This window comes from Eufriesea mexicana, unplaced genomic scaffold, assembly GCF_001483705.2.
Source record: "Eufriesea mexicana isolate 0111107269 unplaced genomic scaffold, ASM148370v2 scaffold2917, whole genome shotgun sequence".
Lineage (NCBI taxonomy): Eukaryota > Metazoa > Arthropoda > Insecta > Hymenoptera > Apidae > Eufriesea > Eufriesea mexicana.
In genome coordinates this window covers 296990-320992 of record NW_016910954.1, presented here as the reverse complement: position 1 = coordinate 320992, position 24003 = coordinate 296990, and the positions used below count along the sequence as shown (strand labels likewise).

General features: G+C 44.9%; 1 protein-coding gene across 1 annotated transcript in view; it reads left to right on the top strand.

Annotated features, from left to right (window-relative positions):
• mirr (iroquois-class homeodomain protein mirror) overlaps nt 1-24003 on the top strand; it is a 59558-nt gene that overhangs the window by 4793 nt on the left and 30762 nt on the right. The window contains 1 exon segment of the mRNA XM_017904337.1: nt 21282-21776. Within this exon segment, the coding sequence (XP_017759826.1) occupies nt 21282-21776 (495 nt within the window).

Here is a 24003-nt window from a genome sequence, read left to right as displayed (position 1 = left end):
CGAACGATCGAGTAATTCTCGGTATCGCGGTTAATTTTGATCTCGAGATTGTCAGCTATGGGGATAACCACTCGAATGCGCTAATCTCGCGAGCTCTGTGTAGCTGTGCGAAGAAAGTGGAAGTCGAAAGGACAGATGTTACCGACGTTCGTAAATAAGGTAATCGTACTCCGGAGTTTTTATGTACTCGCTTGTATAAATATCGGCGCGAAGGTGGACACGTTCGAGGAGCTCTTTGGGGGAGCTGAGGCTCTCGAGATTGGCCCTTTTACCCCGATTATCGTGTTCTTATCGTTTCGTTTTATTAGGTTGGACAATAGATAATAGTAGCCATTTTTCTTCCTCTTATGTACGAAACAATAGTGATAGTCAATGGTCAAAATTTACTTTAAGAATGTCCTTTCCGCATTCTAATTATGCAAACTTATACAATCCTGTACTTTTTCAAGATAATAATATTGGGTTGGCAAGAAAGTACTTTCGGTTTTTTAGTGTGAAATAAAACTCAATTTTTTCTATACAGTAAATAAAATTTTAATCGGTCAAATATCTTCCATTCTATTCGATGACCTTTTGCCATCTTTCTGGTAACTTCATGATCCAGCGCCCATAGAATTTCTGGTCCTTATCTGCAAACAACTTAACCAAGTGCGTAAATCTCAGAAGGTCGACCAGAACGTTGTAGGTATCTTTCAGTGAAAAATCTTCAGAACGAAATTTTTTAAACTAATTCTGACACGTGCGTTCTTTTAAACGATCAACGCCATAAACTTCTCATACCTCTTTGTGAGCCTCAGCCGCATTCTTGCCTTTATGAAAATAAAGAAGTAAAATGTGTCGAAAATGCTTATTCTTGCACTCCATGATAAGACTGACCGTGAACTGACAGTTATAAACGAAATTACACGGAATTTCACGAAATAGCAACCTAAAGGTATCGACTACCACATCTGAAAAGAAAAAAATTCTAACATTGACAAAAGAATAACTAATAAACAAGCATAACATTATTTACTGATACAAACCGAAATTACTTTCTTGCCAACCCAATAATTCAAGAGAGAGAGGAGAAAAATTCTATCATTTTGTCATTACGACAAAAATTTGGACAAATATTCGATACACGATTAGTTCACGTCGAAAAGTTCCTTATAAAATCCCCCATTCGCCAAATAATTAAATTCCGAAACCCAAAGACCAGGTATTAATTTAACCCTTTGCACTCGAGGGGCACCCTTCAGTCGTTATTTGATAAAATTGCAAAGCTCGATATTAATTAATATATAAAATTAAAAATAATATAACAATGTGGGAGGTACCGAAATTAAATAATTCTACGTATTAATTATATAGTACTCAATAAATATCGTCAGTTTTACAGCAGAAAATTGATCAACTCGTACCCTTCTTTAGTAAAAATATGGTCGAGCAAAAATGGTTAGAATCTGGAAAATAAATCATGGATCAAGTACCATCTACTTTGAACCTATGATTTATAAAAATTCGGAAGCGGAATTAATCACTGGAGTTTATGAATGGTTCTCAATCGTGAATCATCGTCCAGCACGCGTGGTCCTCGCTTCCACTTATTACCCAGAACATATGTCATGAATACGTCCTAGTATCTGTTTGGCAGATCATCGGCTTCCCGTAAAATTCCCTGTAAATTTCCCTGTAAAATTGATAGCAAATCCGCATTGTCTTGGGTGCGAAACGTGGTTGCTGGACGAAAGCGCGAAAAGGCGGCCGGGTCTCGTCGAGCTCGCGATGATAGCGCAAGCTCGCCGCAAAATTACCTTCGTGGCCGCCCCTCGTGACGCCCTCCGCGGGCAGTCGAATGGTGTGAGTCGGGCCAGCGTGGAATTCGCGGAATTGCGCGGCCTGCGTAATCCGCGCGGGACTGGAGCGCCGGAGCGTGGCGGCGGGGAAAGAAAATTCGGCCGCGTTTCCAAGCTCCATCGGAATGCGCGTCCGCGCGACGAGTACAGCGCGACGACGACCGCGAGCGGATTCCTGAATGACGATGGCCGTGTAAAAATTATGAATGGCCATATTATTGCAAGTTGGCAGCGCGATGCGCCGCGGCACGATACGTTGGTATATAGATACGATCTCCGGTAGTAGTTTGCGCCCGGCAGTTAGCGCTGTTTCTTCGCTCGCTGACTCGGCGCTACTCGATCCGATCGAGCTGACTCAGATCCGCCGCCCTCGCTCTCTTCCACCGTCCTTCCCTTTCTTTCCCTCTTTCTTTCCCTCTTTCTTCCTCTTCCTCTTCCGCTTCTTCTCCCCGTCTCTCCGCTCGCATTCATTCACTCTCGCACGCTCGCGGACCTCTCTCTTTTCTTTCCGCGCCCAGGGTCTCTTCTTCCTTCCGATCGGAGGATCCTCTCCCTCTCTCTCTCTTTCTCTCTCTCTCTCTCTCTCTCTCTCTCTCTCTCTCTCTCTCTCTCGCGTTCTTCGCTACCTTTCACCCAGTTCTACCCCCCTTTTCTCTCCTTTCTAGTCCATTCTCTCTTATTCATTCACTGGACCATATGCTCTCTCCCGCTTTACTCTCTTATTTTGTCTCTTCTACCCTTTTTTCGTGCCCAATCTTCTTCGCCTTCTTCGACGACTTCGTTTTCTTTGTCTTCTTCGTTTTCTTCGAGATTTCCGACGGCGTCGACTTCTTCGTCTTCTTTGACTTCTTTGTCTTCTTCGTCTTTTTCATGTTCTTCGTCTACTTCGAAGTCTTCGACTTCTTTATCTTTGTCTACTCCGAGGTCTTCGACGGCTTCGTCTTCTTTGAGGTCTTCGACGACTTCAACTTCTTCATCTTCTTTGTTTTCTTCATCTCTTTTGACTTCTTTATCTTTGTCTACTCCGAGGTCTTCGACGGCTTCGTCTTCTTTGGCTTCTTCGTCCTCTTCGTCTTCTTTGATTTCTTCGTCTTCTTTGTCTTCTTCGTCCTCTTCGTCTTCTTTGTCTTCTTCGTCCTCTTCGTCTTCTTTGATGTCTTCGTCCTCTTCATCTTCTTTGATTTCTTCGTCCTCTTCATCTTCTTTGATTTCTTCGTCCTCTTCGTCTTCTTCTACTTCTTCGTCTACTTCGTGTTCCTCGCCTTCGACTTCTTTGTCATCTTCATCTTCTTCGACTTCTTCGTCTTCCTCGTCTCGATCCAGTTTTCTTAGAAGTTCATTCGCTCGGTGTTGTTCCGTCACGAGGCTAGTCGTGTTATCTCGAGACCAACGCACCCCTATCTCATCCCCCGGTAGTCTTTCTCCAGAAGAAACGGCGTAGTGTATTTCGCAGGACACGCACACGACACCTTTGCGTGCGTGCGTGCGCAACGCGTGCAAGGAGCCATGCGCGCGACGTTGTGACAGGAACATTGTTGCTGCTTGACGGTCACTATGCCCCTGAGACTTCCGGCGGTTCGGTTACGTTTCGACACACAGCTCGGTCCAATTGTCGCCGTCGATAAATCAGTCGGTCTTTATCGTTCGCGATTAGCCTTATGAAACCTGCTCTCTCCTCTCTCCCTCTCTCTTCCGCTTCGATTCCGCTGCTGTCGATACCGCTACGTAGAATCGGCAGATAAGGGGTCGGGAAGCGGACCATTCGCGGTTGGAGCGCGCACGCTCGTCGATGTCAATCGTACACGCGAAGTTAACGTTCCTTGTAAAGCTTTATCTCGCCGTAGCTGGAAGAAGTTGCGTCGCATAAAAAGACCTCTCCGTGTCGCGGCTCTGCGTTATACGCGTATCTTTTCGAATAGTAATTAGGGGATTCGAGGAAAGCTAGGCTCGATCCACAAAGAAATCGTTCAGCCGAGGCTAGATTATTTTATAACTCCGCGTATTTAATCTACGGGATGTCTTCATTGCCCGCGGAGATTAAGCGAAGGATAGACTCTCTTGACAACTTAACGATCTCGGGACATTCTAATACCAACACGCGAACCCCTTCCCCGAAGAGTTCATCGATACCACGGAGAACCCACGCGCTCGTTCTTCATCCGCTTTATCTCTCCGAAAACGAGAACTGTCCCAACGCCGACCCCTATCCCCCTTGTCCCCCAAGAATTCTAAAACCATCCAATCATAGTGTCATCCAAACGAATCGCGAGTATCATACAGGAGACGAAAACCCTCTAGTCGGAACCATCTCGGTGCTTCCTGCTGCCGCGCAGCGTTTAAAATGGCGGGGCGCACCGTGCTGCCCTCTGGTAGCTCGAGTCCGAGGTCCGAGGAGGAACAATGGGCTCCGTCCCGCGAGGACTCTCTCTCTGGAGTGTTCGATCAGTTTTTACAGGGTGGAAACGTCGTTCCATGCATTCTCGACGCTCGGCGACGAGGCGTCGATGCAGATTCAGCGGAAGCCGTGGAACGGGAATGCAGCGGAGGTACACCGGGGGTAGAGAGATCGGTGTGTAATCGGTGTTCGAGGCATTCGAGGAAAGGCGAGAGACGCGCGGCGATCTCTGATCGTTCGCGCGCGCGGCAGCCGGATAATTTATTGAAATTGTCCTTACGGGAGTCGTTGCCGTTTTATCCGTGCTGCAGAGAGACGCGCACACGTTTTCCGCGCGCGTGTAACGGTAGTGCGGTGTACGCGATCGCGAGGGAAGGGTTCAGCCGCGAATGCCTAATCTTTCTCACGGTATAAATCATTGGTTCGCGACCACCGATCTCAGCGCCGCGTACGTACGTGTCCGCGCGTGTGTACGTGTTCGCGTGCGGCGCAATAAATTCCGCGGGGCCCGCTTGTAAACGAACCATTACGAATTCGGTGTCCCGTGACTTTCCTGTTCCAGCCGTTTCCCCGTCTGTCTACCTCTGGATTCCGAGATCGTTTAACCCTTAGCGGTCCCGCGGCCGTTCCCGGCTGGCTACGATTCGTGTCGCTGCGAATTTTTGCCGCTCGAGATACGAGCTTGTACAACCGGAGAGGAAAATGGCCACGTGGTTGTTAGCACTGCGCCAAACTCCATTCCCGAGAGCGAAGTAGGTTTTCTGGTAATTGACGTTGTTAGAGGTGTTTAGGTGCGGGCCGCGCTCCTATTTCGGAATGGCGTCTCGATTTTACCGCAAGCTGGCAAATTCCCTCGCCAACTTTAGACAGATTTTTCGATATCGTTATTACGTTGAAATGTATAGGTACATTGAATTTTTTTCCTGAATGTTGAATTTGGAAAGAGTCGATGTTAGAATTACCTACCGATCCCTTAACCCATTCGAGACCGATTACACACCGTGCGTACAATTGATTTCCGAGGTTATAAGACCGGTTGCACACCGTGTGTGTAATAATAACAATGAGCATTTATCAGTTATTCTCAGTAGTCGCTCCTGGGGACCGTGTTCGAAAAAATATCGCCGTCTCCAATGGGTTAACCCTTTGCACTCGACGATTTTTTGACTAAAGAAAAGTAGGAATTCAAAGATTTTCTGCTACAAAGCTGACGATATTGTTTTGAACAATAAATAAGGGATTTCGACAGTTCGCTCATTGTTACTTTATCTTAAATTTGACGTATTAATTAATATAGATCTTCGAAGTTTTATCAAATGGGGAATGAAGGGCGTCTCTCGAGTGCAAAGGGTTAAATTTGACATATTAATTAATACCGATCTTTGAAGCTTTATCAAATGGCGAATAAGGGTTCCTCTCGAGTTCCAAGGATTTACTAAACTTACCGGTATTTTACACACACCTATTCTTACCATGGGGGGTCAAATTTATTTATTTATCTCATTTATTTATCTTATAACCCTTTGGTAACAAGAAAAATAATAAGACAGTACAGAGTCATATAGAGTTGTTGTTGGCTGATGAAAGATACAATATACTGTGCTTCTTAAAATGAGTGTGTGAACAGAAAAAATTTAAGGATTGGTAGAAGCGGTTAACATTAATAAAAATTTTGTTCAAACAGTTGTGGTGACCGTAAAAGTACTCGTGCTGCTCCTGTTTCAAAAAATTACGGTACCTCAAAGATACATGAGATGCATCTAAATTAAACATACATAAAATTTGAGATAATTAACAATTAATGATGCCATTAAGTTCCTTATACTCAAATGACCCTTCGTGGCAGTGTCAAGTGGGATACTTGACAGATTAAATACAAAAGTATTCTGGATTTGGTTTAGGAGGATGAACAAGGGAATGAGAAAATTGGGAAATTGATGTTGGTATTGGTGGATGTTTGAGACTCCTTGATCGAATCTTCAAATTCAGACATATAAGCCTGTCAATTCTTTAGCTCTGAATCTCTAAAATAACAGAATGATGAACGTGAATTATTTGTTTAACAGTAGACGTACCACTATACCTATTTTTATACTATAAGTTATACTATAACTTAACACTATACCTATTTTTACCATAAGGGGTCAAACGAACCCTCCTGGAACGTAAGACATGCAAAGAATTTTTCTCGCTAAAAAATAAATTAAAAGAAAAATGGAAAACGAGAAATTAAACAATCAGATAATTTAGGAATTTACAGAAAGTCAGATGAACGAAAGAAATAATAAAGAATGTACAATTTGTAAAGTAAATTTTGAAAAGAGTCATTTGGTACGATTGGTGTTAATGGCTACCCAAAACGCTATATATGATAGTAATTTTAATGCTACGATATGCGAGTCGTGAAAAAGTAGGTATATTTTTTTGGTAATCGCAAAGTGGAAAATTCCAAGACCAGTTTTTATCGAATTGGTAGTTGCAGTGTTAAATACACGTGCATTGGAATTTTCTTTTCCATTTCCATATAATTACAACAGGCTTGTGAGAATCTGTCATTAACTCTCGCGCTGTCGATGTCGGAATTTTTTGTCAAATCGTTTGATTTGGTTTTTTTCAAGCTTACCAACATTGTTCATCGAGTCTTCGTTCTATTGATCTATATTTTATTCAACACGATGTTCGTTTTCATCGCACGCGTAGGAAGCACGGAGGAAGAAAACATTTTACGTCAGCGTTTGACAAGAATCGTGTTGACTTCCACGCAGATAAAAACGTGACGACATATATTTATTTATCTTCATCGTATCGCCTCAATGATTATCATTCGTGTGTAATATATTTTGTTACACCGTACATGTCGGTACTTTTAGCGTCGGTAAATATCCAGTGAAATCTATGCGATACAAAGTCGCGTCCTCGTTTCCTTCGAAAGATGGAACATTGTCGCGAGAACTTCGAGATATTCTTAGAGCAAAGCAGATATTTTCTTTGCTTCGAATGCCCCCTGAAATCTTTGCGCTAGGAACTCACGTTCCTTTGATTTTATTAGAGTAGAAAATCACTCGGAAAAATTAAATATAGTTGTTCTAACATTTACATAGTTACCTTCGCAGCGAATTCGATGGAACATTGTCGCGAGCACTTGGCGATGTTTTCTGCCTTCGAATGCCCCGTGAAATCTTCACGATACGAAGTCACATTCCCTTGATTTCACTAAAATAGAAAATCACTTGGAAAAATTAAATATAGTCGTTCTAACATTTACATAGTTACCTACGTAGCGAATTCTATCGAACATTGTCGCGAGCACTTGGCGATATTCTCAAAGCACAGAAGATATTTTCTTTGCTTCGAATGCCCCCTGAAATCTTTGCGATAGGAACTCACGTTCCCTTATTTCACTAGAGTAGAAAATAACTTGGAAAAATTAAATATAGTCGTTCTAACATTTACATAGTTACCTTCGCAGCGAATTCGATGGGACATTGTCACGAGCACTTGATATTCTCAAAGCAAAGCAGATATTTTCTGTTCTTCGAATGCTCCGTGAAATCTTTGCGATACGAAGTCACGTTCTAGAATAGAAAATCACATGGAAAAATTAAATATAGTTGTTCTAACATTTACATAGTTACCTTCGCAGCGAATTCGATGGAACATTGTCACGAGCACTTCGCGATATTCTCAAAGCAAAGCAGATATTTTCTGTTCTTCGAATGCCCCGTGAAATCTTTACGATAGGAACTCACGTTCCCTTGATTTCGCCACAATAGAAAATCACATGGAAAAATTAAATATAGTTGTTCTAACATTTAGATAGTTACCTTCGTAGCGAATTTGATACAATATTGTCGCGAGCACTTGTCAATGTTGTCAAAGCAGATATTTTCTTTGCTTCGAATGCCCCGTGAAATCTTTGCGATAGGAACTCACGTTCCCTTGATTTCGCCACAATAGAAAATCACATGGAAAAATTAAATATAGTCGTCCTAATATTTACATAATTACCTTCGTAGCGAATTCGATGGAACATTGTCGCGAGCAGTTGGCGATATTTTCTGCCTTCGAAGACCCCGTGCGTGCAATCTTTGCAATAGGAACTCACGTTCCCTTGATTTCACTAGAATAGAAAATCACTTGGAAAAATTAAATATGGTCATTCTAATATTTACATAGTACCAAAACATAAATACCTTCGTAGCGAATTCGATCGAATTTCCATTCGTTATCACCATCCTCACCCACGAAGGGAGTTAACTTGGACGTAAGTCAATAAACGTCGACCGAAATCTGGAGGCTGGAAAAACGATAATACCAGAAGACCACACAGGCGTCTATATACTAACGAAAGAAATTTCCCTTATCGACACTTCGGATTGGTAAATCGGCAAAGGATGGAGAAAAACCGAGCGCGATCCGGACGGCAGGAATAGCGTCTCGAGTTTTGTTTCTCGCGGGGCAACATCTAACACGCTGCTCGGAGATTACAAAGTAACTCTTTTCCCCGCGATAAGCCGGTATCGCGTAATAGCTGGGCACGGCTGTGTGTATGTTTAATAAATAGAGATCGAGGCAGAGGGCCCGCTACGGGTCTGGATGTAAGGAGAATACGATCATGCCGACGAGGACGAAAGTATATCGCGCGACAATGCGTAGAGAGACGCTCGTATACCGGTATCGTTCGACTGACGGGGTTAGCAAATGACGCCGGATGCGCCATTGTATCGTTCTTCCGATAACGCCACTCACGCCCGTTAATCGCTTTACGGCGAAACCTGGGTGTCGGATGGCCGATCCTCCGCAGAGACCCGAACCGGGCCCGCGATACCGCTTGCTCGCTTTTGTCGGAACGCGTGCAAACCTCTTCCGTCGCCCTTTAACCTCCTTCCGTGTCGGGCAGCGCGATTGTCCCGGCCCCCGGATCGCAACCCCCGTTTCGCCCCGATCCGATAACGCCGTCCTTCGGCCCGCGCACAGCAGCGCCTCTAGTGCGAAGAAGCGTAACGATTAGTAAAGGAGGAGCGAATTAATTTAGCCAGATACCGCCAGCTACCGCCGGCCACCGAGAAACCCCGTGAGAACGAACGATTTCACGGTTTATCAGATTTCGTTTACATTCGGGGCCCCGCAGTAGAGAGAGGGGCAGTTCTCCGTGAGACCACTTCCCCAGGCACACCGTGTCTTTCCACGGGATTCTTCATGGGTTTTTCAGTATTGGCCAATTGTTCGAGGGTGGTACGCGGAATATGAGATTGTGGGAATTTTATTTTATTTTTGGTTTGGGAAACACGTGATGTTCTATTTCAATTTTGTTTATTCGATTTGGAAAATTTTCACGTGGTGTCTTTCCAAGGAATTCTCAATGAGCCTTTCAGTATTAGCGCATCTTCGAGGGTGCTACGTGGAGTATGAGATTCTGGGAATTTTGTTTTAATTTTTCCTTGGGAAGCGAGAGTGACGTACTTTTTCGATTTTGAAAATTCTCTGCGTGCCAAATCGTGTCGCATTAGAGAAAGAAAATTCTTCTCCAGGCACATGGTGTCTTTCCACAGGATTCTTTATGGATATTTCAGTATTGGTGTACCTTCGAGGTTGCTAAATTTTCGAAGGTGCTACGCTGAGTATGAGATTCTGGGAATTTTATTTTAATTTTTCCTTGGGAAGCGAGAGTGACGTACTTTTTCGATTTTGAAAATTCTCTGCGTGCCAAATCGTGTCGCATTAGAGGAAGAAAATTCTTCTCCAGGCACATGGTGTCTTTCCACAGGATTATTTATGGGTATTTCAGTATTGGCGTACCTTCGAGGTTGCTAAATTTTTAAGGGTGTAACGCTGAGTATGAGATTCTGGGAATTTTGTTTTAATTTTTCCTTGGGAAGCAAGTTACGTTCTTTTTCGATTTTGAAAAATTTCCGCGTGCGAAATCGTTTCGCGTTATCGGCGATTTCGTGTCTCGACACGAGTATCGAGCTTTCTGTTATATTTCGTTCCCTTTTTAACGAAATTCGGAGACCGGTTTCTGAGAACATACGTGAGCTTCGTCCATTACGTGTTTACCCGATCGAGCATTCTGCAAACATTTTGAGGTGCGATACGCTTGCGATCGGCGAATCGATCGTAGAGACCAAAGCGGAAGTATATCGATCAATAATAATGCGAAACAGGTATCGGTAAATTAAATTCGCGATTTCCCAGAAGTCTGTTCGAGTTTGATGCTTCCTGCGAAAGCATTGGCGCTTCCTACGAAGCGTTTCCAAATGAACTTGAAAGGCACGATGAATTTGTAAATGAGATCGATTTTTGGAAAATTTATTATGTGGGAAAGATATCTGATCCAATGGGTTTGATACATCTGAAATGTTTAAAATATCTAGAGTATTAACCCTTTCACTCCTGCAGACGTTGTATGACGTTACACTATAATACCTGGGTGTATAGATTTGAAAGCTGTTAGAGCCTAGAAAATTTGTTCTGAACGCAATCCAACTGTTCTAAAGTGTCCTGTGCCATCTCTTAGGATAAAAGAGAAATTTTGTTCAAATTAGTTTGTTAAATTAATCCAAGACAGGACGTTTATTACTCCCTTCGTAATTCAGGAGTGAAAGGGTTAACCCATCTCTACATATTTGCACTCCACGGTGTTATTCTTTCAACTGCAATAGAATTTCGTGGCTAGGATATATGACGTCGGTTAAAATAATTGTAAAATGTCCATTTATTAACGTTCAATTAACACGTTCTTTATTTAGCGCGATTCGGTTGAATTTCTCGTAAGGCACAAATCCTGTCCACTGTCGAAGCCTCAGAACGTTATGGGACTGACAATTTGGATGGGTCTAGTACAGACACCGCTCGTTAAAACGTTGGTCAACGGACCCTATTTACAATCTTCCATTTCTGCTCAGCAGCATTAGTAAACAGTATAGTATAATGCGTGCATTTTGAATATTTTTATGTTGCATATCTTATATTTATATTCCACTGTTTATTCCATTAAATTCCCTTTAAAAAGCCAACTGAAAATCTTATTTAACTTGAAAAAGATATAGCACTGCAGTACTTGGCAGTCTTTTACGTACCTTTTGCGTACTTATGATGTAGAACAAACGATGTTTCCTCCTGTATAAAGTCTGTATATAATTGAGCCCCTTTTAGTTTTATTTTTACTTGTTATTTTTTTAAATTATTTTTATCTTGCCGTATTACTCTTCTATAAAGTGCGTTTACTCGTGAAATAAGTAAATAAATAAATAAAAAAGAAGAGTGTCAGCCATGTTTGGATGAGGAGCCCCCCACAGAAGCGTACCCGTTACGCATATCTGGCTGACGCGGTGACGAACATGTTGAAAACTAAAGCTCGTTGTCAACCGCTTCCATGGCGACGACTCGTAGTCATCTTCGTGTAATCGATTCTTCGATATCTGTCTCTATTCTTATCTCGTTCCGTCTGACATGTAGACGCAGACTACTTCATTTGCAGCGTCGAATCATTTAACCAATTAACCAACCGGTCGTGATAGGTTTAGCGCGGAGGCAAGGACATGACTAATAAAGTCGACTGGAAGCGACTGGCGAGAAATTCCTGGAAATCTCGTGGTCGCCGCTCAGGAACAATTTAAGATAACGCGGATTGGTGTCAGTGGCGTGGAGAAAAAGGACGGCAAACGTGGCGAATAGGGTAACCGGCTAGTGGTCGTTTTCCAATTTCGATGCAAGGCAAGATGGAACCGGTTCGCTACCGTTCCGCGTCTTACGCGGGTTTCCCGAAAGGCCCGTAGGGGGGCGCCCCAAAACAGGGACTAACGAAGGACACACAGGGTGGGAACATAAGTGAGTGCCGCGAGGCCTAAACACACACGCGAGGAAGGTCCATCAATCTGGCCTGCAGTCAATATTGACTCGGCTGGGCCTCGTTGCAAAGAGGGCATCATCTCTCTGTCCACCGGTCCCTTTTCTCTCGCCAGGACACGCGTGACAAATGCTTCGCGTGCAAACAGCGGCGCATCTGTGTCCACAGGATAACCGATTCCCTTTTCGGATCTATAAATCGTGGAAACACGGCGTAGCTTCCAACCACGTCCTACCGGGGCCCTCTTCTTCGCGGCCCGGATGGCCGGTACCTCGCCACCCGATTCCTCGTACCCGACGCGCGTCTACTCGTATTCTCGGCTTTTTCCAGCACACCTATTCTCGCTGCTTCCTAAGACACGCATCGTTCTCGAATTTTTTCCGCGCGCACGCGTTTAGTCGGCGAGGCGGAACGGAGAGGAAAGGAAGCGAGGCGTTTACGCGGCGCGGTGTCGCGCGCTGCGTTTTTCACGGAGGGATCGATAAAACGCGCGTGCACACCACGGGGACAATGCTCGTTGCCCGAGCATCTTCCCTCTTTCCATTCGTCCCTTTTTCACCTTCTCCGTCCCGGTAAACCGTTCCCGGTGTACTGGTTTCGCGAGAAACAACGAGTGGCTCGCGACAATGAACGCGTCAGAGCAAACGATCGGGCCCGCTGAATATGGATACGCAATAAATTCGAACGAGCGCGCCACGGCCACCGAGCCGTGTCCGCGGCTCCGCTCGGCGCGGCGCGGCGCGACGCGACGCGGAACGCGCGCCTCGTGTGCACGGCGAAAAAACCGCCATTGGTCAATCTACCGTCGCGATCGCGTGCCTTTGCTACGGACCTGGGGCCCCCGGATGATCTTTCCCGGCGTGGCCAGGGGACGAACAGTTCTTGCCGCGTGCAGCAGAAGAAAGGACACGCAGACGCGGGATCGCGACGTTACGTGTTCCCACGTCGACGCGACTGTTACATCGTGCATATAAATCGCGTCATAAAACGCGTGTACACCGGGGGCTGATCTCTCGTGGCCGGGTGCACCGATCGATCCTCGTGCGAGAACGAGAGACGAAGCGGAGAGAGTACTATACTGGTTTGCTGCGCTAGCACGCTGTCTGGATCGCGCACGGCCTGTGGCATCCGAGACCGTTTCCACCCGAGGACTTCCAGTTTTTTCCGCAGCCGGGATCGGACGTCCATCGATCATCCATCCGAGAGAGACTACGCGGGCCCCGGTGCGCGGTATATCGGTTTTTCGTAGGGGCCCGCCGACACAGGTATGCCGAGCTTAGAATGGCCTTGTCCATGAGCGGAATCGCGCGGAATTTTCTGCAAAGCCGCGCACGAGGTGTCATCCGATACCTCGGGCCTTCCGCGAACCCCTCTTAAACTCCGCTGCGCGGCCCGTTCGCGTGATTTCACGCCGATACGGCTAATTTGCAACCGAGGTACTACCTGCATGCTCCGGGAATATCGCTTGCGGCCGTATTGACCATTCCCGGAACGCAGTAAGTTCGCCTATACCGCTCCCGAAGACGCTCCATAGCCGAGAACCCAACTCGTAGGTACACGTACACCTACATGTACGTGCGTTACGCGGCTTTCTCGGGTAATTATCCGCTAGCAAAGCACCGAGCACGCGCCTAACGTACCGTTTAGCCTCGCAGTTTAACCGGTGTGTACCACCTACCGAAGTCCCGACACACCGCCATTTGCACGGCTCGAGACGCCGAAGGCGCGACACTCGGCGACGTTAGTTCCCATCGGATAGCAGCGGGTACCGAGATTCTTTCTCGACACGTCCACGGGTAGAAAGGCGTATAGTGGGTACACCCGGTCGTGCAGTAATCGTATCGTAATGCATCCCCCCGATGCTAGAGGGCGCTCGCGGAGCTTCCGTTTCCACCGGCCACGTCGCTGCGAGCGCCCCCGGAGAGAAATCGAGGCGCTGTGGCAATTAGCCTGGTCGTGGAACAAACGAGCCATCCTATCGAGCTAATGCCCCGATATATCGATCCCCCGGCGCACGAATAATTATCGCCCTTCGTGGTAGCCCGAGCTTCGACGAACTCGGGACGTGGCTACGGTCGCGACGCCGTGTGTGCTACCTTGGACGCTACTTTAAAGGCGACGAGTGGCAGCGAAAACGGCGGCCACGAGGTCCGGGGTGTGATATAGTTGCCGGGTCTGTACACGGTTGCGAGAGTGCACCGGGCTCTCTTCTCTCTCTCCTCTCGTTCGATGCGATCGCGTGGAGTAACTCAGGGTCTGGCGGCCGCTTCTTCTTCTCCTCGGCCCGTAGCACTGAATTATGGCCCGTGGCCGCGGACACTCGCCAACACGCTTCGTCGTTTAACCCCTTGCCCGATCCCGAGCCCCGAAGCGCATTCTTCCCGTCCTCCGCTTTTCTCCTGGACTCCTCGCGGGATTCTTACGATTCCCGGCGAGAGAACCACCGACTCGCAGTATATCTCCAGCTCTCCTCTTTCCCCTCCATTCGCCCTCCTGTCTTTTCCCATCCACGCGTGCCGAACTTCTCGCTACCTTCCGACCTCTCCGAGCCTCGTGCAAACTCGCATCCACGCTCTTCTCGCGGGGAAACGATCGACGTCGACAAATCCCATCGGGGCGTGTCGATCGATCATCGCGACCGCGATTAAAATATCAACCGGTGTAAGCTTCTCTAGCTTACAATCCGCGCCCGCGGCGTCTATCGCCGAAAGCGTGGCGCGCAACGCACCGGCGCGGACCATGGAGAGAGACACGTCAGCGCTAGGGGTTGCGTATATTTCGCTCGGACCGGCTTCACGCTGCCGTATCGAGATTCGAACGCGGGTAAAACGTTGGTTCCACGTTGGTTCCAGGTTGGTTCAAAGTTGGATATACATATACCGGTGTATATACACGCGTATCGCGATCGTCGGTTATTCCATAGCCGGTTGGAAGCGTCAGACGTAGCGGCGCAACCGGGACACGCATTAACGCGGCTCTCGGTGCCATAATGCGGCATGGGTCACGTTTTTCGTGCCGACAACAATACACCAGCAGCCCCCGGCTGTCGGCAATATGTTCGGGGCCATCGAGACGAGGCCGACGGATGGATGGATCGGATGGATGGATAGATGGATATGGACGAATGGGGCTGCGCGCAAAGGGGGTTTGTTTAGGCTCTGCCGCGCGAAAGCCACTCAACCCGCTAATCTATTTAACCGTGCTGTTTGATATGGAATTAATGAGGACCCCCCGGTATTATGTACGCTGCCTGATTTTCGGTTTACCTTGGCAAACGACGGGAAGAGGGTCTCTGCGCCGAGAGACCTCGACTTAGCCTTTTCACGCCGTCGTAGCTGGAAAAGTCCTTTCGGGGTGGCGGCTGCCCCTCTCCCCCTCTCTCTTCCTCTCTCTCTCTCTCTCACCCTGGGTGTGGTTCGTTCGCGCAGCTGCTCTCCCGTTGTTGCTGCTGCCTGTCGCCGATTATCGGCGTCGAACGTGCCACCGGAGGCGTTTATTGTTTCGTAAATCGGAAACAATCGCGTCGGCAGGTGTGTGTTTAACGGAAGTCCCTCCGGTCCCCTGGAGGCTGCGCGTCAGGGCTATATCGGGTGGAACCGGCGCTCGAACCGGCAGACACGCAGTCCAGGATATTCGGAATACGCGTCCGCGCAGGGAAAGTCGTTCGATTAATATGGAAATGTTACATCGTTTATTAGCGTGTTTAGATAACGGTGGATAAATTACGCGTAGACTGGCTAAAATTCGCGCATGGCTGGGATAATTTGCAAAACAGTTTCCACGATGGATAGCCCGTGGTTTTATCCGCTCGAGCGATCTTAGCCCCCTCTATCGTCGAATCCGACGGGGCCCGTTTCGAGAGAAACGCCGAACCAGCCGGACCTAGACGGCAGATATCGCTCGCGGTGTATTTACCCGTGGCCACTTTTGTAACCTCGTTCGATCAATTTTCCCGCCATCGACGACCATTAATCCCAGCTCTTAACGAGCGTCTCGCCGGAGGACGCGGCCTTCTCCGCGGCGCAGCGCGCGATCCGCTTCGCTTCGCGTGCGAGCCGTGCAATCGGAGAACGCGTAGCGACGGCTGGAAGATCGAGTGACGATTAAAACGTCCAGCCTCGAGATGCTCCAGGTGCGACGTTGTCAGCGAATCCTCGACGACCACGACCACGACACTGGTAATAGCCTCGCTGCGAACCCGGCGTGTACTCAGTTGCGTGCGGTCATAAGAGCGATACGCGACGCGTATATGGCGGTGTCGCGGTGTCTACGAACGCGGGTGCATCGGCTGTTACGGCTTTTCCGATTTCGTCAGCGAGTAATGGTGGTGCGAAGCGACGACGATCCGTGGCACCTGGTCGGTACACGGTCGTTGCTCGTCGCTTGGCCGGCGGACGTCGAGCGTAAATCTGGCCGAGGCAGAGAGTGGGTCAAGAGACACGCGGAGGCAAACGTTGAGCTCGCGATAAAAAATCGCGGGTAAAAGAGGAGCAGATAGCGTGTAACGCGAGAAAAGGTAAAGAGAGGGATCCAAGGGGTGAGAGAGTGTGGGTGACCCATGGAACGTAAACGCGCTCTCTGCCGGCCAGGGTTGTTTGCTCGAGAGCAAGAAAGAGAGGGAATTTTCGAGCAAACAGTGTCGGATGGTAGCGCAAGGCTGCTCGAAGCTTCTCGTTTTCGAAACACCGTGGAGCCGAAAGACGCGTAACATCTTGTTTTCGCGGAGATACCGCTCCGACCCCCTCGACGCGCGCCATGCCGCCGATACGTTGCAATTGTTCCAATGCAAACAGCTTTTGGTCAACGAGTATCTCCTGTTTAGCTTGCGATACGCACCGACCAGTGTTCCAGACACCGAACATGTACGCCATCGATCACGTAGCCGTGTGTTATTTGGTAAATATAATAATACGTCGCGCTGTACTCGCGCAGCCAAGAAACGCTTTTATCTACAGACGTACTCTCGCGTTCCACGCTTCCATGTATTCGTGCAAACTGTTCATTAGCGCAATCGTTATGTACATTCCTCGAGCAAGTAATTTCATACGCGATCGCGTATGCAAGCTTCGGTTACCAACTACGAATTCTTTCGCGCCAGGACTACCGATCCGCTCGAAATTACCGGTCTCCGGAATTTTCCGCTTCGCAATTATCATGGAAGACGTATATTCGTTTACGTTGCTGGGAATATGGTTTAATGATTTTATGTATATACTATATTAAAACCCTTCGCACTCGAGAGGTGACCGTCAGTCACCCTCAGATAAAATTTCGAAGATCGATATTAATTAACCCTTTGCACTCGAGAGGTGACTCTCAGTCACCGTTTGTTGAGAGGTGACCGTCAGTCACCCTCAGATAAAATTTCGAAGATCGATATTAATTAACCCTTTGCATTCGAGAGGTGACTCTCAGTCACCGTTTGTTTCAACGCTATAACTCAAATAACGAATGATGATAATTATATTAACAACTACGCGCGAAATATCGAAACGAAATAATTCTATTCGTTCATTTCTCACACAAATTCACGATTTTCTTTTTTTATTTCGGCATAAAGGGTATCAGCGAGCTCATGAAAATCTAAGAAAAGCTTCGAATTGCTGTTTACGACGAAAAAGTCTTCGTGTCCAAAGGATTAGGAAAGGTATCGAATAATGGTAAGATGATTAAAATCAACAGTACCAATTCCACGTTTAACGTGGTAGGAAATGTAATTGGTTGTTCAAATTATTATCCCTGTGCACTGGAAAATTTCCTCGTTATGAAGATATAACAGTTCGAAGCTTTTCTTATATTTTTCTTATCTCGGTGATACCATTTATGTTAAAATAAAAAGAGAAAATCACGTGTATTTCGTTTCAGTATTTCACGTGAAGTTATTTCTAATCTAGTAATATCTCATATTCGTTACTCAGGCTTCCAGGTACTGAAACAAGCGGTGACTAACAACGAGAGTTACCTCTCGAGTGCAAAGGGTTAATACGTCAAATTTCAGATAATATAACGATGTGCGAGCTGTCGAAATCAAATAATTCTACGTGTTAATCATTATACGATTTCTTATTGATTACTGAAAGAAATATCGCCAGTTTTATAGCTAGAAAATCTTTGAACTCCTATTCATCTTTAACCAAAAGGGTTAACCCTTTGCACTAATTTTTCTATTTTTCTAATTTCTTTTCGAAATCAGAAACATATACGCGTTTTATATCGCCTTGACGAGTAAGTAAATATAAATTGGACTGGTAGAATTGCGCGCACGCGAAATGATCGAGAAATGATCATTTATCTTGGAAGAACGAACTAATTTCGAATCTTCCAAAAAATTGAATCGAATCTTAAACGGAATGAAAAAATCCAAATTGCACGAAATATACATTATTACACCATGTAACTGATGTTTTAACCCTGTGCACTCGACGAACTTCTGACTAAAGAAGAGTAGGGGTTGAAAGATTTTCTGCTCTACAAATGAGGATATTTTTTTGAGCAGTAAATAAGGAATCGTATAATAATTAACACGTAGAATTATTTGATTTCGATACCTTTCATATCGTTACATTATCTTAACACTAGAACTACCAACCCAGTCAAAATGACTGGTCCCAGAATTTTCATTTTTGCAATCACCGAACACGTACACCTGCTTTAAGAATAAAATTGGTATCAACTCGTATTAAGAGAGAACTGTAATCAATATATTCACTCGTATTCGTCGTACCCCTGAAATTAGCTGTTATCTGTTCCTGCTATGTTTGGTAGATCGGTAGCTAATAATTAACCCCTATGGGTAGTACAATTTGATATAGTTAATAAGTATCAAAGATCGGTAGATACAGTATTAACCCTTTGCACTCGGCGATCGTTTCGTTACAGAAACATAGTAATTAAAATATTTTCTGCCACAATGTCGATATTTTTAAAATGGTAAATAAGAAGTGCAAATTAATTATAAGACGTAGAAATATTTTACCTGGATGTTCCACGCGTTGTTGGACGATTTTAAATTATAGATATTAACCCCATTGCACTCGAGAGACGCCCTTTAGTCGCCATTTGATAAAATTTCGACGTTCGATATTAATTAATATATCAAATTTAAGATAATGTAATTTACTTACTGCTAGGAAAATATCATTATCCTTATAGCAAAAAATTTTTGAATTCGTACGCCAATTTAGCCAAAAAATGGTCGAGTGCAAAGGGTTAATTAACAACGATCTTTAGAATCTGATTAAATGGCGCCTGAGAGTGCAAAGGGTGAAGATCTGCATCCACGATTTGTATAAAATCTTCGTGTCTCGCGGTAATTATTATACGTGGAAAATAAAATTTTGTTACAAAGTTGAGAAGAATATTTCCAACATTCGAACAGCTTTTATTCAAAGAATTACATCCTCGTCATACCTCTATGTACCCAAGCAAACATTTCATCAGCGCAATCTTTGTTTCTCTTTTAGACATTCCTTAACTTCTCGATAAACACTGACGCGTTTGTATACAATTACTTTCGAGTGACACAATGAGCATAATCGCAGTCATTAAGTGATATTCGACGATCGCATAGATGAAATTCCTTGCGGAATTTTAAAAATCGAAGATATTTAATACGTGCCCCACGATACTCGGCGACGATCGAATTCGCGTTAGAGAATTAACCTTTTCACTCCTGAGTTACGAAGAGACTAGCAAGCGACCTGTCCTGAATTAATTTAACAAATTTTATTTTTGTTCAAATCTAATAAAATATAATATCGTGCATTATAAGCTTACCCGCGGTGACAAAGATGAATACAGAAGTTCAGAAGTCATTAAATATTTTATTTGCAAACCCTGGCAGCAGATGAAAAATCTCGGGCCAAGTCATAATACATAGTCTCACAATATTTTTAACCACTTGCGCTCTACAATATAACATGCGGTAAGGCGTTAAATTGACGTAACACCGTGTCTGCGAGCTAATTGTTAGCCGACGTGACGGACACGTTTTTGTTTCTGTGACAAATGCCTATCGACGTGGTGTACACGTCACTTTGGAACAAAAGCATCTCGACGTGCGTGACACGTCTTTATAGCGCAAGTGGTTAACAGGGGGCAAAATAATATAGAGATCATATCGAAAAAAATTTCTCCTTTATCCCAAAAGATGGAAGGACATGTCATAATAATTGGATCGCGTTCAAAAAGAATTTTCCAAGTTCCAACAGCTTCGAAATCCATAGACGTTGTATCACGTCCGTGTTACAGCGTGACGTAGTACAACGTCCGCAGGAGTGAAAGGGTTAACCTATTGACTGCCACGAAAATTTAGCACGTCTTGCCCTGAGTGCCATGGTTTTATTTTAAAGAAAACATATAGGTTCTCACACACCCATTCAATCTGAGCTATGACCGATGTATAGTTTTGTAAAATAATTTTGTAATAGATGCACAATACAAAATTATTAAATTTTCAATTTAAAAGTATATAATTTACCACTTTTTATATTGTGTTATCATTGCTGTATTTTGTATATTGTATCTTTTACATGTTATTATTGCTTAACCCATTGACTGCCACGCAAATTCAGCGCGTCTTGCCCTGAGTGCCATGGTTTTATTTTAAAAAAAAACATGCATATATGGGTTCTCACACAACCATTCAATCTGAGCTATGACCGCTGTATAGTTTTGTAAAATAATAATTTTGTAATAGATGCACAATACAAAATTATTAAATTTTCAATTTAAAAGTATATAATTTACCATTTTTTATATTGTGTTATCATTGCTGTATTTTGTATATTGTGTCTTTTACATGTTATTATTGCTTAACCCATTGACTGCCACGCAAATTCAGCGCGTCTTGCCCTGGATGCCACGGTTTTATTTTAAAGAAAACATGAAGTTTTACAAAATATAATGATCTAATCGTCGAAGTTATAATTTGAACATTTTAATAATAAAAATTGATAATTAATATGTTCTCTACGCTATATACATTTTTCATTCATCCTTTCTAATAATTCCTAACTCAAATGGCCATTTGTAGCCAATCTAAACTTGCAGCACACACTACGAGATATCTCGTAGCTGGCAGTTTTGACGCAGACGCTTACTACGAGATATCTCGTAGTTGGCAGTCAATGGGTTAAGCAAAATTGCGTGGATTCTCGGACAATCGTTACATAGCTAACAGCCGTATCTCTGGTTCCAGTGTCCTGTGACAGTGAGCTCGTCGCTGACGTCCTCTTCGGCCTCGCCGGTGTCCGGTACGATCCTGAGCGCAGGCGGCTCGTCGCTGGTCAGCGCAGCGGGCACCACCACGAATCATCCCCTGGGCGTAGCTGCCGGTCTGTCGAACGCGAGGATGGCGGTGACCAGCGCGGTGGTTAGGCCGCCAGGCAGTCCGACCACGTCGGTCAGCCCGTCGCAGGGTCATCCACCGCCGACGACCGGCGGCCCGACGCCGACCGGACGTTGTTGCGACACCGGGAGACCGATTTTCACCGATCCTCTCACGGGTCAGACCGTCTGCTCCTGTCAATACGAGCTCCTCGGCGGCTACCAGCGCCTCGGCGCGCTACCGACGGCCGCGCTCTCCATGTACAGCGCGCCTTACGCCGCTGCGGCCGCCGCAGCCGCCTCCGAGGGCATGGCCGCCTACTTCCCCAGTCTAGGGGCCGAGCAAGCACCCTTCTACACGCCTACGGTGAGTTCTTTTATTTTTCTCCCATCCGACAATGTTTTATTTTTCATAGTATTTGCGATGGCAATGGAGTTAAAACAGAAAGGAACGCTAATTACAAAAAGGCAACGCTTTAATCCTTTCCCATTGGCAGCGGCCATGAAACGTTCTCTGGGTACTACCGTCGCCTATTTGCGGCATCCGCGAAACGTCACCGATGACTGTGTCGCGATCCGAATGAAAAGTTTAGTGTCAATCACGCTAGAAATTTCTATGAATACGGCAAAACACGATTTCGCAGGTTTCCAGTGAAACCACTCTTGTGGCAAATTTCCTCGTACCACGAATGTATAACCGCGACCAGCTCCTCCGTATCGAAAGGGTTAATAATTGATAACTCGATCGGTGTGTGCTGTACAACGATTCCATAGAGATTTAGTCGTTTGAGCAAAGGAATCTGGCTGGTGACTGATCGACACGTACACCATCATACATTAGTATGTAATCAAAAAACATTTTAACATGGAGGTTATATGTAAGATGTCTCGACTTGTGTCTTTAGCATCCCAATAATTTTAAAAAATCTTCCGTGGTACGGAAGCGACGTTTGTGGTATGGTTTAAGAGGATTGACAGCCCTGGCAATCAGGAGATCAATTTTTATATCTGAGACGCAGATCGTCTTTTGTCTTCGCAGGGGGGCACGCATGGTTTTATGATTATTTTAGAATGGTGATTCGCGATACGTACTCCTAAGTCATTAAATATTTTATTTGCAAATCCTGGCAGCAGATGAAAAATCTCGGGCCAAGTCATAATACATAGTCTCACAATATTTTTAACCACTTGCGCTCTACAATATAACATGCGGTAAGGCGTTAAATTGACGTAACACCGTGTCTGCGAGCTAATTGTTAGCCGACGTGACGGACACGTTTTTGTTTCTGTGACAAATGCCTATCGACGTGGTGTACACGTCACTTTGGAACAAAAGCATCTCGACGTGCGTGACACGTCTTTATAGCGCAAGTGGTTAACAGGGGGCAAAATAATATAGAGATCATATCGAAAAAAATTTCTCCTTTATCCCAAAAGATGGAAGGACATGTCATAATAATTGGATCGCGTTCAAAAAGAATTTTCCAAGTTCCAACAGCTTCGAAATCCATAGACGTTGTATCACGTCCGTGTTACAGCGTGACGTAGTACAACGTCCGCAGGAGTGAAAGGGTTAACCTATTGACTGCCACGAAAATTTAGCACGTCTTGCCCTGAGTGCCATGGTTTTATTTTAAAGAAAACATATAGGTTCTCACACACCCATTCAATCTGAGCTATGACCGATGTATAGTTTTGTAAAATAATTTTGTAATAGATGCACAATACAAAATTATTAAATTTTCAATTTAAAAGTATATAATTTACCACTTTTTATATTGTGTTATCATTGCTGTATTTTGTATATTGTATCTTTTACATGTTATTATTGCTTAACCCATTGACTGCCACGCAAATTCAGCGCGTCTTGCCCTGAGTGCCATGGTTTTATTTTAAAAAAAAACATGCATATATGGGTTCTCACACAACCATTCAATCTGAGCTATGACCGCTGTATAGTTTTGTAAAATAATAATTTTGTAATAGATGCACAATACAAAATTATTAAATTTTCAATTTAAAAGTATATAATTTACCATTTTTTATATTGTGTTATCATTGCTGTATTTTGTATATTGTGTCTTTTACATGTTATTATTGCTTAACCCATTGACTGCCACGCAAATTCAGCGCGTCTTGCCCTGGATGCCACGGTTTTATTTTAAAGAAAACATGAAGTTTTACAAAATATAATGATCTAATCGTCGAAGTTATAATTTGAACATTTTAATAATAAAAATTGATAATTAATATGTTCTCTACGCTATATACATTTTTCATTCATCCTTTCTAATAATTCCTAACTCAAATGGCCATTTGTAGCCAATCTAAACTTGCAGCACACACTACGAGATATCTCGTAGCTGGCAGTTTTGACGCAGACGCTTACTACGAGATATCTCGTAGTTGGCAGTCAATGGGTTAAGCAAAATTGCGTGGATTCTCGGACAATCGTTACATAGCTAACAGCCGTATCTCTGGTTCCAGTGTCCTGTGACAGTGAGCTCGTCGCTGACGTCCTCTTCGGCCTCGCCGGTGTCCGGTACGATCCTGAGCGCAGGCGGCTCGTCGCTGGTCAGCGCAGCGGGCACCAC